Genomic DNA, 15000 nt, shown 5'->3' with positions numbered 1-15000 from the left:
TGGCTCCAAATTAGCCTCCTCCAACCGTTGGAAACACCTTACTCCGATCGTGTTGTGTTTTTGAAAAGTCTGACTAACAAACCTGGATTATGCGATTGAAAACCAGATCTCTCGAGGGGAGGGTGCGGCTGGAGAGGACCCTCCATATCGCGCACACTCGTAAGCAGATACCATTCAATAAAAACATAGGCAGCATTTGTAATGAAGAGGAGACGGTTTATTTGCTTTACAAATTAAGAGAACCGAACATTTTGAAGTCCATCGATGGTAGACAAAAACAAACAGATTTATTTAAGAAGGTAGCTGAGGAAATGTAAAATGTCGGCTTAATTCGGACTCCCAAACTAAATACGAATGAGATGAAAGAGAATGAAGAAGGTATATTAAAGGCGCATGATAAAGCATACACAAACCTCTTCACGCTGCATTTGTGCTCTCCGAGTCCAAACTGATTAACCAAACCTCTTTATTCCACACAACTGGCAATAGCTAGCTTCATCAATCAATCAATCAAAGTTTATTTATATAGCCCTTAATCACAAGTGTTTTAAAGGGCTGCACAAGCCACGACGACATCCTCTGCTCAGATCCCACATCAGGGCAAGAAAAAACTCAACCCAATGGGATACAATGAAAAACCTTGGAACAAAACCTTCATCTGGAACAGTATCATTCGGGGCACAAACATTATTTTCCTTCGGATTTAAAACTCCTTCCATCAATCCACAGAGCCTTTTGAATGAACTCTGATACATTTTTGTTTCCATGATCTCCGTCCGAAAATTCCTTCGAAAAAACTCTTCCCTCGGTCTTTCTTTGCTTCGGACCTGCATCCACCCTGATACATTCATGGTAGTAGCGTCATGTTCATAACGCAATCCAAGATCATTTATTGATGCTGTCTGCTATTTAACACCAGCATAACTATTAGGGACGCAATATTAGTAATATGGGCTAATATCACAGTAGACATCACGTGAAACAAGTTGTAAAAATGCACAGATCCTAGTTTGATGTCATAGGTCAACCGATAAAGCAATCATTAATAAGCGCTAAAAGGAAATAAGCGCCCTCCAGTGTAAGGGAGGCGCATGGCGTATGACCAAGAGTCGCATTAGAGAGACTGCATGGACATTTGGACTTCACACGTACCTGTGAAAATACAAAAACCCTAACTAATAGAAAAATCTGACTAATTTAGTGCATGGAAACGTAGTGACAGACACGCTCAGGAAAAACAGTTGGGAAAATTTGCAAACACGGGAAGTTTAAAGATAAAATATCAACAATGCAAATCTTTGTTTTATTGCATTCTACTAGGAATTAATTCAGTGATATGGAAAATATGATATACCACAACAAATGTTAATTTTTTTCACAAAATATGGGTAATTTTGTATACAAATTTGTCTTATATTAAAGTTTCTACAGACTGTGGAAACTTTACATTAAAGTTTCTACAGTCCGTGATGGTTTGGGGTGCCATGTCATCTGCTGGTGTTGGTCCACTGTCTTTTTTGAGGTCCAAGGTCACTCGCCACAGACTGATTAACTCCATGCCACGGCGTACTGTTGCAGTAATTCAAGCAAAAGGAGCCCCGACCAAGTATAGAGTGCTGTGCATGTTCAAACTTTTCAGTTGGCCAACATTTCTAAAAATCTTTTTTTCTTATTGGTCATGAGTAACATTCTAATTGTGTGAGATTCTAAATTTGGGATTTTGAATTTCAAATTTGGGGTTTTCATTTTTTTTTTCCTTTTTAAACATGCAATTTTTTGTTAAAATCTTCAAAATTTTAAGAAACAAACATTTGAAATACATATCAGTCTGCATGTAATGAATTAACTATATATAATATACGTTTGTACAAGTTTCACTTGTTGAATGAAATTATTAAAATCAACTTTTTTGTCATTAAATTTGAATGAGCAGCACCTTTATACCCTCATGCATTCACATCAATACACTATGGGTCTGATCTACTAAGATACAAATAACAAGTTGTAAATAGCGTGTGCAAACTATAAAATTGTGTGTACTATTAGTGGGCATGTTGCAGGTGATCTACTAAGACTGTACAATTGAGTGGTGCAGACCGCCCTATTTAAATGAGTTTTTGCATTTATTAGGGCTGTCACCATGAAGACACTCATTCTTCTCCACATTTATGGCATCAGAAGGTCCAACCTGTGGCGTTTTGTCGAAGCGCGATCTAGACAACAGAATCTATGCATTGTAGTGATGGTGCCTCTGGAACATTCCAAAATGCATGTTGCAAGATGTTTTTTTAAGGACTGTCAGCGTTAATGCAAGTGATTACTAAAAATATATAGTACAGGCCAAAAGTTTGGACACACCTTCTCATTTAATGCGTTTTCTTTATTCTCATGACTATTTACATTGTAGATTGTCACTGAAGGCATCAAAACTATGAATGAACACATGTGGAGTTATGTACTTAACAAAAAAAGGTGAAATAACTGAAAACATGTTTCATATTTTAGTTTCTTCAAAATAGCCACACTTTGCTCTGATTACTGTTTTGCACACTCTTGGCATTCTCTCAATGAGCTTCAAGAGGTAGTCACCTGAAAGGGGTTTCACTTCACAGGTGTCGTAGTTTTGATGCCTTCAGTGACAATCGACAATGCAAATAGTCATGAACAGAAATAAAATGCATTGAAATGAGAAGGTGTGTCCAAACTTTTGGCCTGTACTGTATATTTATTTCTATTGCGTTACCATGAATTAATGAAGATTAATCACACTGTTTGTTTTGACCAACGTCACATGCCAGTGTGATGAAAGTTAGAGAGGTGTGCTCTGCGCCCATTTTGCTTCAAAACAAAGTACCGTAGTAGTATTGCAGCGACAAACGTTCTTATCGTTGCATATCAAGTTTAAAATGACATCTTAAAGCAAAACAAACAAAAGGATGGCGTCACTAGCATGAATGCTTAATGGACGGCAAACAGTACATCAAACTATGATGAAACTGAGTTTACCTGCGTTTACCAATGTTTTTTCAAAATGGACAGCCACCCCGTACAGGACAATACCCCCTGTGAAGACCAAGTGCTGCAAGATGTCGTTCATGTCACCAACTAATCTCGTAGAAAAGAGGATCAGCACTGTGATCTGAAAAGATGAATAAGCTTGTGTGTTTAAACTAAGGAAGAGTAAATGCAGATGTAAATGGTGCACTCCGTATAACTCTTTATGGGTGTGTTTACATTATTAATATACTGTACATTTGTACTTTGTGTGCTGTATTGTTGCAAATACTTTCAAAATGTTAATTCTTACTATACTTACTGTCACCAAGTTTTAAACAAGTCAATGACTTGCAGTTCGGCAAAACATAAAAAAAGTTCCTGTATGACATTCTGACTACCAAATTGCATTTGTATCCAAATATTCAGGTATTTTCTTAAGCAAATTGTATTATTGCAAGCAAACAATAATCTGTTCAGAATCACCCGTCAAGAGTGTGATTAATCTGGTTTTTAAAAATGAATCACTTGACAGCCCTAATTATGGCTCCTAAAAAAACATGTCAGCAGACCCCAAAACTAATCAATTTAATTTGTTTTAATCAGCCCCTTAAATCATCCAGCAGCTATAAAATTGAAAAATGTCATGAATGGATGATTATTTACAATATTTAAATTGCAACAGACTACAATAGTTTAATTGCACCGGGAATATTTTCTCTCTATCGTCTGCCTTTGCAGCACAATCGCCTCCTTTCTCACTGCCGTTTGTGCGTAACTGTGCCATTTTGCACGAACGTTCCAGACACAAAACAGTGGCCCCATAACATTTTTGGCATTCTGATAATCCGATATATCACTCGCCATACAGCAATAGATGATATCTGTCTATTACCTGACCGCTTCCATGTTAGCTACCTCTCTTTGTTTATAATGTATATTTTCTGCTGGATCTACTCTCTATTTTATGCTGCCCTTTTTTTTGCTGGAGCTGTTACATATATTGTATTATTATACATGGTAATTGGGATTTGTTATATATTATATAAAAATATAATATAGCAATATAATATATCAGTATATATTTATAATATATCAGTATATATTATATACCGTATATTTAATATGTAAATATTACATATATGTAATATTTTATATTGCTACTCTGGTACATTTTTAGTCCACTTTATACCTGCATTGTCCTTTCCATCCTTAATCTTTCCATCCTTTGTAACTGAGCTACTGTGTGGAACAATTTCCCTTGTGGATCAATAAAGTTTGTCTAAGTCTAAGTATACATGTACGTCAGCCAACACACGAAATAGATTACACTCTCAATTTTGCTCATTTTAGATACACAATTCTCAGCGTGCAAGCTTAGTAGATCAAGTTTGCAAGTGTTTTAATACAGCCGGTCCGTAACGCATTTGCTACTGGGCCGCACAGAGACATTAAATAATTTATAACTGACCGCATTTTCTCCTACTTAACTTTCGCCAGTCCCACCAGACACACCAATAAACTTGTTCATAGATGTATTATAAAACTCCTAATAGGAAGTCGCAATTTGCTATATTTGTTACATCTTTGTTACATGTGACAATGCACATTAATAAACATATAAAATGTAAAGGTGCCAAATCGTAGCCAAAAGCTAGGTTCCATCTGCAGTCCGCGACAGATTGCTGACCTAAGATCAGGGTGGATCAGGAACAAAGTGACCATAGGAGTTAATGTGCATAAGGCAGATGGAGAAGTGCTAAATTGTTGCATATAATAATTGTGCTGAAGGAAAAAAATACACATCTCCTTTGGCCTAGTAAGTTAAAGTGCTGGTATTATTGCACATCGTCCTATTACATAAGTAGTTAGCAATAACGGATGTAATTACGCATGCAAAATTGGACCAAAAAGCTAACATTAGTGTATCTACATATGAAATATTGCACAAAATATGAATACATAACTTTTAGAATGGAAATAGTAATCCACAGATATATATATTGGAACTAATGTCAAGTATTTCTAGCTTTCTTATACTGTATATCCATGCTCTTGTCCTTGAATGTGATGGATCACCTATAACCCATCAGATACTAAAGCCGAAACAAAGCCTACTACTAGCAAAAATTTGCAAAAAACAAAAGTCTATGGAGAACTTTTTTGCAAAGGGAAAAGGCCAGGTACTCCCACTAATTGAATGTTATGGTGAGTTTTTTCATGTATTAATTTTTCATGCACTTATTTGCTATATCTATCTGCCAAACTTTGAAGACCTGTCCGTGAAAATAATGCCTACATTAAACCGGTCCCTGGGTGCAAAAAAGGTTGGGGACCTCTGTTTTAAAAACGCAATCCTTTAGTAAAGTGGTCCCATACCTTTTTGTAACTGCGGACCGGTCAACGTGTGACAATTTTGCCACGGACCGGGGGGGGGGGGTGTTGATTGTTAAGAATTATAATAAACGTGAATCCACTGTATACTCAGCCCATTACATACATAAAAAATCACGTGGAAAAATATATAAATGACAAGAACCAGCAATTCCACACTATTTTCTTTATGAATTTTATTTTTCAACAATTGAAATAAAGTTGCCCGTTTGAACCGTCAGATAAGCCTCCTGCATGTTTGTGTGCCCCAGACTCTCAAGCTCTCCTCCTCTCCTTTCCCCTCCCCTCCCCTCTGTCTCACCTCCCTCTGTTGGCGACCACTGTAACGCTCTCTGATTTTGGTTGCTATGGTAACATTTATGCAGATACAACATTCAAAACGAATATAAAGTGCATGAGAAGTTTAACTCACCGTAACGCTAAATCAATGGGAGCCCTGAGCTTGTTTCTCTGCAACGAGACGGTCCCAGCTGGGGGGTAATGGGAGACAAAGACACCCCAAGTGTGTTGCTTATGTCCAGTCTGCTCCGTTGTTTTGTTTTGGTGGCTGTCACTGCAGAAAATCCCGCTTCACACAGATATGACGTCGGAAATGGCAACAGGGTTTTCAGTGCTGTGGTGGCGATCTCGGGGTATTCTGCCATGACTTTAATCCAGAAAACCGGCAGTTTTTGTCTCAAACACACTTTTAAGGCTGCCGTCATTTGCGATCTCCAGCAGTTGATCTTCTTCTTGCACAGACATGCTGGATTCACCTGCTTTGTTGACAAATGGGTCGCGGATCCATTCCTTGGCAGTTTGTGGGTCCTTTGAAGTTGGGAAGTAGCGCTGGAACTCTTTTAAAAGCACAGACAGGTGATCGTGCACCAGCTTGGTGAATGAAGGCACAGACTCAGTCTCATGCAAAATCCCTGCTAATGTTTGAGAGCCGGTCGCTGCACATTATGCAGAGCGGGCTTGGTGCGTGGGAATCACCTGTTGCGATAAATCCATATTTCAAGTATGGCTCCTCGTATTGTCTATTAAAAGCTTTCTTTTTGTTGGAAGTCGTAGGCTGTTGTTCTCTGTCTTCACTGTGCCTTTTCCCCTTCACAAAGAAACTTTCCAAAGACGTCTGTTTTTTACTCATTTTGCTAGCTACGTAAAATTTGGGCGCTCAAGTGACCAAGATATAACCGAGAGAATCCGGTCATCTTTCAAAATAAAAAATACTTTTCAAAATAACATTTTGTTCGGGCTCAAATAATAAATAAAACGGAAATAACTAGTTATTTCTTGTGCGGCCCAGTACTAATCGATCCACGGACCGGTACCGGGCCGCGGCCCGGGGGTTGGGGACCACTGCTTTAGTAGACCAAGCTCCTTTTTTCTGTTTTAAGCATGGAATGTGTCTAAATGTGGGTGCAATGGTTGCAGAATGTACACTACCACTACTCCTTGTAAAAGGAGTTAAAGGCCTACTGAAATTATTTTTTTAAATTTAATCGGGGATAGCAGATCCATTCTATGTGTCATACTTGATCATTTCGCGATATTGCCATATTTTTGCTGAAAGGATTTAGTAGAGAACATCGACGATAAAGTTCGCAACTTTTGGTCGCTGATAAAAAAAGCCTTGCCTGTACCGGAAGTAGCGTGACGTGGCAGGTTGAAAGGCTCCTCACATTTCCCCATTGTTTACAATGCAGCGAGAGCGATTCGGACCGAGAAAGCGACGATTACCCCATTAATTTGAGCCAGGATGAAAGATTCGTGGATGAGGAACGTGAGAGTGAAGGACTAGAGTGCAGTGCAGGACGTATCTTTTTTCGCTCCGACCGTAACTTAGGTACAAGCTGGTTCATTGGATTCCACACTTTCTCCTTTTTCTATTGTGGATCACGGATTTGTATTTTAAACCACCTCGGATACTATATCCTCTTGAAAATGAGAGTCGAGAACGCGAAATGGACATTCACAGTGACTTTTATCTCCACAACTACATCGGCGAAGCTCTTTAGCTACGGAGCTAACGTGATAGCATCGTGCTTAAATGCAGATAGAAACAAAATAAATAAACCCCTGACTGGAAGGATAGACAGAAAATCAACAAAACTATTAAACCATGGACATGTAACTACACGGTTAATGCTTTCCAGGCTGGCGAAGCTTAACAATGCTGTTGCTGACGACGCCATTGAAGCTAACTTAGCAACGGGACCTCACAGAGCTATGCTAAAAACATTAGCTATCCACCTACGCCAGCCCTCATCTGCTCATCAACACCCGTGCTCACCTGCGTTCCAGCGATCGACGGAGCGACGAAGGACTTCACCCGATCACAGATACGGTCGGCGGCCCGGAGACGGAGGAAGTCAAGGTGAGGTCGGCGGCTCGCGCGTCTGCTATCCATCTCAAAGTCCTCCTGGTTGTGTTGCTGTAGTCCGCCGCTAATACACCGATCCCACCAACAACTTTCTTCTTTGCAGTCTTCATTGTTCATTAAACAAATTGCAACACAGATGTCCAGAATACTGTGGAATTTTGAGATGAAAACAGAGCTTTTTGTATTGGATTCAGTGGGGTCCGAATACTTCCGTTTCAACGATTGACGTCACGCGCATACGTCATCATACATAGACGTTTTCAACCGGAAGTTTAGCGGGAAATTTAAAATTGCACTTTATAAGTTAACCCGGCCGTATTGGCATGTGTTGCAATGTTAAGATTTCATCATTGATATATAAACTATCAGACTGCGTGGTCGGTAGTAGTGGGTTTCAGTAGGCCTTTAAACACGTATGCTCCAATACACAAATTGATTATACCTCCATAGTAAATACTTGTGTTGTGTGCTAACACAGGCCTGCCTGCATTCCGAAGGCCACATGGATGACGGGCTTACTCTCCAGCGCTGTCAACACGAGGAGTCCCAAGCTGCTCGCAACATCCGCAACACAACGTTTCTCTTCACCAATTTCATCAAGTAATGACTGACAGATGAGGCGGCGACTCACGGCCCACGGGAGACAAAAAGATGTCTCATGGGCTGTCTTCTTGCTTTTCAAAAAAAGGGCTTTGGACAGCACCGCCGCGGGGGAATCCACGGCGGTGGCGGGCTACGTGGAGGAGGTGCTGCAGACGCTGAACGACCTGATCGAGTACTTCAAGCAGCCCGACTCGGAGCTGGAGCACGAGGAGAAGCAGTGTCTGCTCCGCTCACTCATCAAGCGTCAGGACCTCTTCAAAGAGGAGGTGAACGAGGACCCAGCGGCGGTTCTACTTAATTATGCAATGCATCGTGCAACATTAATGTCCCCTCGGGTCACTGCGATTGCGGGGACATACGCACAAGTGGCAACATTAGGCACACCTGCACAATCTAATGAGATCTTCGGAAAAGAGCTGCATCATACATTCATGAAAGACAATGTGTATTTTTATAACTGTATTACAGTCTAGGATGGGTACCGAATATGGTACTTTTATTTACAAATGTAGTCGTATGCCATCCATCCATCCATTTTCTACCGCTTGTCCTTTTTGGGGTTGCGGGGGGTGCTGGTGCCTATCTCAGCTGCATTCGGGCGGAAGGTGGTGTACACCCTGGACAAGTCGCCACCTCATCGCAGGGCCAACACAGATAGACAGACAACATGCACACTCACATTCACACACTAGGGCCAATTTAGTGTTGCCAATCAACCTATCCCCAGGTGCATGTTTTTGGAGGTGGGAGGAAGCCGGAGTACCCGGAGGGAACCCACGCAGTCACGAGGAGAACATGCAAACTCCACACGGAAAGATCCAGAGTGCAGGATTGAACCCAGGACTACCCAGGACCTTCGTATTGTGAGGCACATGCATTAACCCCTGTAGTCGTATGATTATTGTAAAATCCAACTGTACCAACACTTGGCAGGCAAACAAGCATTCAAGAAGCACTGCCTCAAAGTAATTTTGTAATTTCCCTGCAACCAAAGCAAGTACCGTATTTTCCGCACTGTAAGGCGCACCTAAAAACCTCCAATTTTCTCAAAAGCTGACAGTGCGCCTTATAATCCGGTGCGCCTTATATATGGACCAATATTGAGCAACAACAGGTCTCGCAACTACGGGATGCATAACGTAACCCCAGCCTCTACTGTAGCATCTATTCTATGCGCCCATGTGGTGATATCCTTTACACACTGATGTCGATTGTTGATGCAGTACAGCCTGAGGGATCGAAGGTCACGGGCTTAGCTGCTTACGTGCAGTGATTTCTCCAGATTCTCTGAACCCTTTGATGATATTACGGACCGTAGATGGTGAAATCCCTAAATTCCTTGCAATAGCTGGTTGAGAAAGGTTTTTCTTAAACTGTTCAACAATTTGCTCACACATTTGTTGACAAAGTGGTGACCTTCGCCCCATCCTTGTTTGTGAATGACTGAGCATTTCATGGAATCTACTTTTATACATTTATATACACTCCTCTCTGAGCTGCCACCTTACCGTGGTAGAGGAGTTTGCGTGTCCCAATGATCCTAGGAGCTATGTTGTCCGGGGGCTTTATGCCCCCCGGTAGGATCTCCCAAGGCAAACTGGTCCTAGGTGAGGGATCAGACAAAGAGCAGCTCGAAGACCTCAATGAAAGATAAAAACAAGGAACCCAGATATCCCTCGCCCGGACGCGGGTCACCGGGGCCCCCCTCTGGAGCCAGGCCCGGAGGTGGGGCACGATGGCGAGCGCCTGGTGGCCGGGCCTGTCCCAATGGGGCCCGGCTGGGCACAGCCCAAAGAGGCAACGTGGGTCCCCCCTCCAATGGGCTCACCACCCATAGCAGGGGTCATAGAGGTCGGGTGCGAAGTGAGCTGGGCGGAGGCCGAAGGCAGGGCACTTGGCGGTCCGATCCTCGGCTACAGAAGCTAGCTCTTGGGACGTGGAACGTCACCTCGCTGGGGGGGAAGGAGCCTGAGCTAGTGCGCGAGGTGGAGAAGTTACGGCTAGACATAGTCGGACTCACTTCGACGCACAGCAAGGGCTCTGGAACCAGTTCTCTCGAGAGGGGCTGGACTCTCTTCCACTCTGGCGTTGCCGGCAGTGAGAGGCGACGGGCTGGGGTGGCAATTCTTGTTGCCCCCCGGCTCAGAGCCTGCATGTTGGAGTTCAACCCGGTGGACGAGAGGGTAGCTTCCCTCCGCCTTCGGGTGGGGGAACGGGTCCTGACTGTGGTTTGTGCTTACGCGCCAAACCGTAGCTCAGAGTACCCACCCTTTTTGGATTCGCTCGAGGGAGTACTTGAGAGTGCTCCCCCGGGTGATTCCCTCGTTCTACTGGGGGACTTCAACGCTCATGTTGGCAGCGACAGTGAAACCTGGAGAGGCGTGATTGGGAAGAATGGCCGCCCGGATCTGAACCCGAGCGGTGTTTTGTTATTGGACTTTTGTGCCCGTCACAGATTTTCCATAACGAACACCATGTTCAAACATAAGGGTGTCCATATGTGCACTTGGTACCAGGACACCCTAGGCCGCAGTTCCATGATCGACTTTGTAGTTGTGTCGTCGGATTTGCGGCCTCATGTTTTGGACACTCGGGTGAAGAGAGGGGCGGAGCTTTCTACCGATCACCACCTGGTGGTGAGTTGGCTGCGATGGTGGGGGAGGATGCCGGACAGACCTGGCAGGCCCAAACGCATTGTGAGGGTTTGCTGGGAACGTCTGGCAGAGTCTCCTGTCAGAGAGAGTTTCAATTCCCACCTCCGGAAGAACTTTGAACATGTCACGAGGGAGGTGCTGGACATTGAGTTCGAATGGACCATGTTCCGCGCCTCTATTGTCGAGGCGGCTGATTGGAGCTGTGGCCGCAAGGTAATTGGTGCCTGTCGTGGCGGTAATCCTAGAACCCGTTGGTGGACACCGGCGGTGAGGGATGCCGTTAAGCTGAAGAAGGAGTCCTATCGGGTTCTTTTGGCTCATAGGACTCCTGAGGCAGCGGACATGTACCGACAGGCCAAGCGGTGTGCGGCTTCAGCGGTCGCAGAGGCAAAAACTCGGACATGGGAGGAGTTTGGGGAAGCCATGGAAAACGACTTCCGGACGGCTTCGAAGCGATTCTGGACCACAATCCGCCGCCTCAGGAAGGGGAAGCAGTGCACTATCAACACAGTGTATGGTGAGGATGGTGTTCTGCTGACCTCGACTGCGGATGTTGTGGATCGGTGGAGGGAATACTTCGAAGACCTCCTCAATCCCACCAACACGTCTTCCTATGAGGAAGCAGTGCCTGGGGAATCTGTGGTGAGCTCTCCTATTTCTGGGGCTGAGGTTGCTGAGGTAGTTAAAAAGCTCCTCGGTGGCAAGGCCCCGGGGGTGGATGAGATCCGCCCGGAGTTCCTTAAGGCTCTGGATGCTGTCTTGGTTGACAAGACTCTGCAGCATCGCGTGGACATCAGGGGCGGTACCTCTGGATTGGCAGACCGGGGTGGTGGTTCCTCTCTTTAAGAAGGGGAACCGGAGGGTGTGTTCTAACTATCGTGGGATCACACTCCTCAGCCTTCCCGGTAAGGTCTATTCGGGTGTGCTGGAGAGGAGGCTACGCCGGATAGTCGAACCTCGGATTCAGGAGGAACAGTGTGGTTTTCGTCCTGGTCGTGGAACTGTGGACCAGCTCTATACTCTCGGCAGGGTCCTTGAGGGTGCATGGGAGTTTGCCCAACCAGTCTACATGTGTTTTGTGGACTTGGAGAAGGCATTCGACCGTGTCCCTCGGGAAGTCCTGTGGGGAGTGCTCAGAGAGTATGGGGTATCGGACTGTCTGATTGTGGCGGTCCGCTCCCTGTATGATCAGTGCCAGAGTTTGGTCCGCATTGCCGGCAGTAAGTCGGACACGTTTTTAGTGAGGGTTGGACTCTGCCAAGGCTGCCCTTTGTCACCGATTCTGTTCATAACTTTTATGGACAGAATTTCTAGGCGCAGTCAAGGCGTTGAGGGGATCTGGTTTGGTGGCTGCAGGATTAGGTCTCTGCTTTTTGCAGATGATGTGGTCCTGATGGCTTCATCTGGCCAGGATCTTCAGCTCTCGCTGGATCGGTTCGCAGCTGAGTGTGAAGCGACTGGGATGAGAATCAGCACCTCCAAGTCCGAGTCCATGGTTCTCGCCCGGAAAAGGGTGGAGTGCCATCTCCGGGTTGGGGAGGAGACCCTGCCCCAAGTGGAGGAGTTCAAGTACCTTGGAGTCTTGTTCACGAGTGAGGGAAGAGTGGATCGTGAGATCGACAGGCGGATCGGTGCGGCGTCTTCAGTAATGCGGACGCTGTATCGATCCGTTGTGGTGAAGAAGGAGCTGAGCCGGAAGGCAAAGCTCTCAATTTACCGGTCGATCTACGTTCCCATCCTCACCTATGGTCATAAGCTTTGGGTTATGACCGAAAGGACAAGATCACGGGTACAAGCGGCCGAAATGAGTTTCCTCCGCCGGGTGGCGGGGCTCTCCCTTAGAGATAGGGTGAGAAGCTCTGCCATCCGGGGGGAGCTCAAAGTAAAGCCGCTGCTCCTCCACATCGAGAGGAGACAGTTGAGGTGGTTCGGGCATCTGGTCAGGATGCCACCCGAACGCCTCCCTAGGGAGGTGTTTTAGGGCACGTCCGACCGGTAGGAGGCCACGGGGAAGACCCAGGACACGTTGGGAAGACTATGTCTCCCGACTGGCCTGGGAACGCCTCGGGATCCCCCGGGAAGAGCTGGACGAAGTGGCTGGGGAGAGGGAAGTCTGGGTTTCCCTGCTTAGGCTGCTGCCCCCGCGACCCGACCTCGGATAAGCGGAAGAAGATGGATGGAGATGGACTTTTATACACAATCATGGCACCCACCTGTTCCCACTTTGCCTGTTCACCTGTGGGATGTTCCAAATAAGTGTTTGATGAGCATTCCTCAACTTTATCAGTATTTATTGCCACCTTTCCCAACTTCTTTGTCACGTGTTGCTGGCATCAAATTCTAAAGTTAATGATTTGTAAAAAAAAAAATTTTTTATCAGTTTGAACATCAAATATCTTGTCATTGTAGTGCATTCAATTGAATATGGGTTGAAAAGGATTTTCAAATCATTGTATTCCGTTTATATTTACATCTAACACAATTTCCCAACTCATATGGAAACGGGGTTTGTATATGAACAAAGTTTTAGAATAGGCCATTCATTGAAGGTGAGCCTTATAATCCGGTGCGCCTTATAGTGTGGAAAATACGGTATGCCTGAAAAAAACACCGGAACATACTGTACGGATCCACTTTTCAAGATACGCTAGCTCGATGCTTATTGCTTATATTGGCTTTGCCATTGACGTGCTACTGATTAGCATCAGCGATTTTACATGGCGATATCAACACCTCTAAATTTGGCAATGAAAACTCCAACTAAGATGCATGTTACAATCAAACAGCTGGTGTGTGATAAATGCAACACTTACAGTATAAACACTTGTTAGGGCGCAACAAACGACTAGATTTAGCAGACACTATTCCGTGACTAGGCAACACACCGTAGCAGTTGTCCCCTATATAATACTTGCAAATGAGACTCAGAAGTGTGACACGACAACTGGACAGCACAGCTATAATCCACTTTAAGTAAAAAATATATTTATACATTATTAAACAAATGAGGATTTATTAATACATGAAACACACACAGTATGGAAGATTGGTACCGTTGAGTACCCGTATCGATTCCCAGGCACCGGGAATTAGTCCCTTGTCGTTTCAACTGGGAAAGTTACCTATCCCTTCTTATAGGGACCACAATAGTTGAGACATGGCTCACGATGGTAATGCGGACGCTGTATCGATCCGTTGTGGTGAAGAAGGAGCTGAGCCGTAAAGCAAAGCTCTCAATTTACCGGTCGATCTACGTTCCCATCCTCACCTATGGTCATGAGCTTTGGGTTATGACCGAAAGGACAAGATCACGGGTACAAGCGGCCGAAATGAGTTTCCTCCGCCGGGTGGCGGGGCTCTCCCTTAGAGATAGGGTGAGAAGCTCTGCCATCCGGGGGGAGCTCAAAGTAAAGCCGCTGCTCCTCCACATCGAGAGGAGCCAGATGAGGTGGTTCGGGCATCTGGTCAGGATGCCACCCGAACGCCTCCCTAGGGAGGTGTTTAGGGCACGTCCGACCGGTAGGAGGCCACGGGGAAGACCCAGGACACGTTGGGAAGAATATGTCTCTCGGCTGGCCTTTGAACGCCTCGGGATCCCCCGAGAAGAGCTGGACGAAGTGGCTGGGGAGAGGGAAGTCTGGGCTTCCCTGCTTAGGCTGCTGCCCCCGCGACCCGACCTCGGATAAGCGGAAGAAGATGGATGGATGGCTCACGATGGTGCAGTACAGCCTTGCAAAAGACAACTACAATAACAAACACATGAATACCTTACAGTAACAAAAAAACAAAAAATGAGCATCATTATGTTTGTCAAGCAGAATGGGTGACACAGCTCTTGCATTGGGTCCCATTAAATGATGCATGTTTACCTAATTTACTGTCAAATGAATATGTCCCAGCAGTTATTAGTGTTCTTTAATGACCATGGGTTGTCCAAAGTGATAACAAGCAATATGACTTCAGTTATTATTGCACAGTTTAGCTGCAGTG

General features: G+C 44.9%; 1 protein-coding gene across 1 annotated transcript in view; it reads left to right on the top strand.

The window, feature by feature from the left end:
• ryr3 (ryanodine receptor 3) overlaps window positions 1-15000 on the top strand; it is a 309061-nt gene that overhangs the window by 120914 nt on the left and 173147 nt on the right. Inside the window, exons 12-13 of the mRNA XM_062034336.1 lie at window positions 8232-8353; window positions 8442-8622. Coding sequence (XP_061890320.1) covers window positions 8232-8353; window positions 8442-8622 — 303 coding nt within the window. The remainder of the gene's footprint in view (window positions 1-8231; window positions 8354-8441; window positions 8623-15000) is intronic.

The sequence above is a fragment of the Entelurus aequoreus genome, linkage group LG23, assembly GCF_033978785.1.
Source record: "Entelurus aequoreus isolate RoL-2023_Sb linkage group LG23, RoL_Eaeq_v1.1, whole genome shotgun sequence".
Taxonomy (NCBI): Eukaryota; Metazoa; Chordata; class Actinopteri; order Syngnathiformes; family Syngnathidae; genus Entelurus; species Entelurus aequoreus.
Note: the sequence above shows the minus strand (reverse complement) of the source record. Positions and strands in the feature narration are given on the sequence as shown.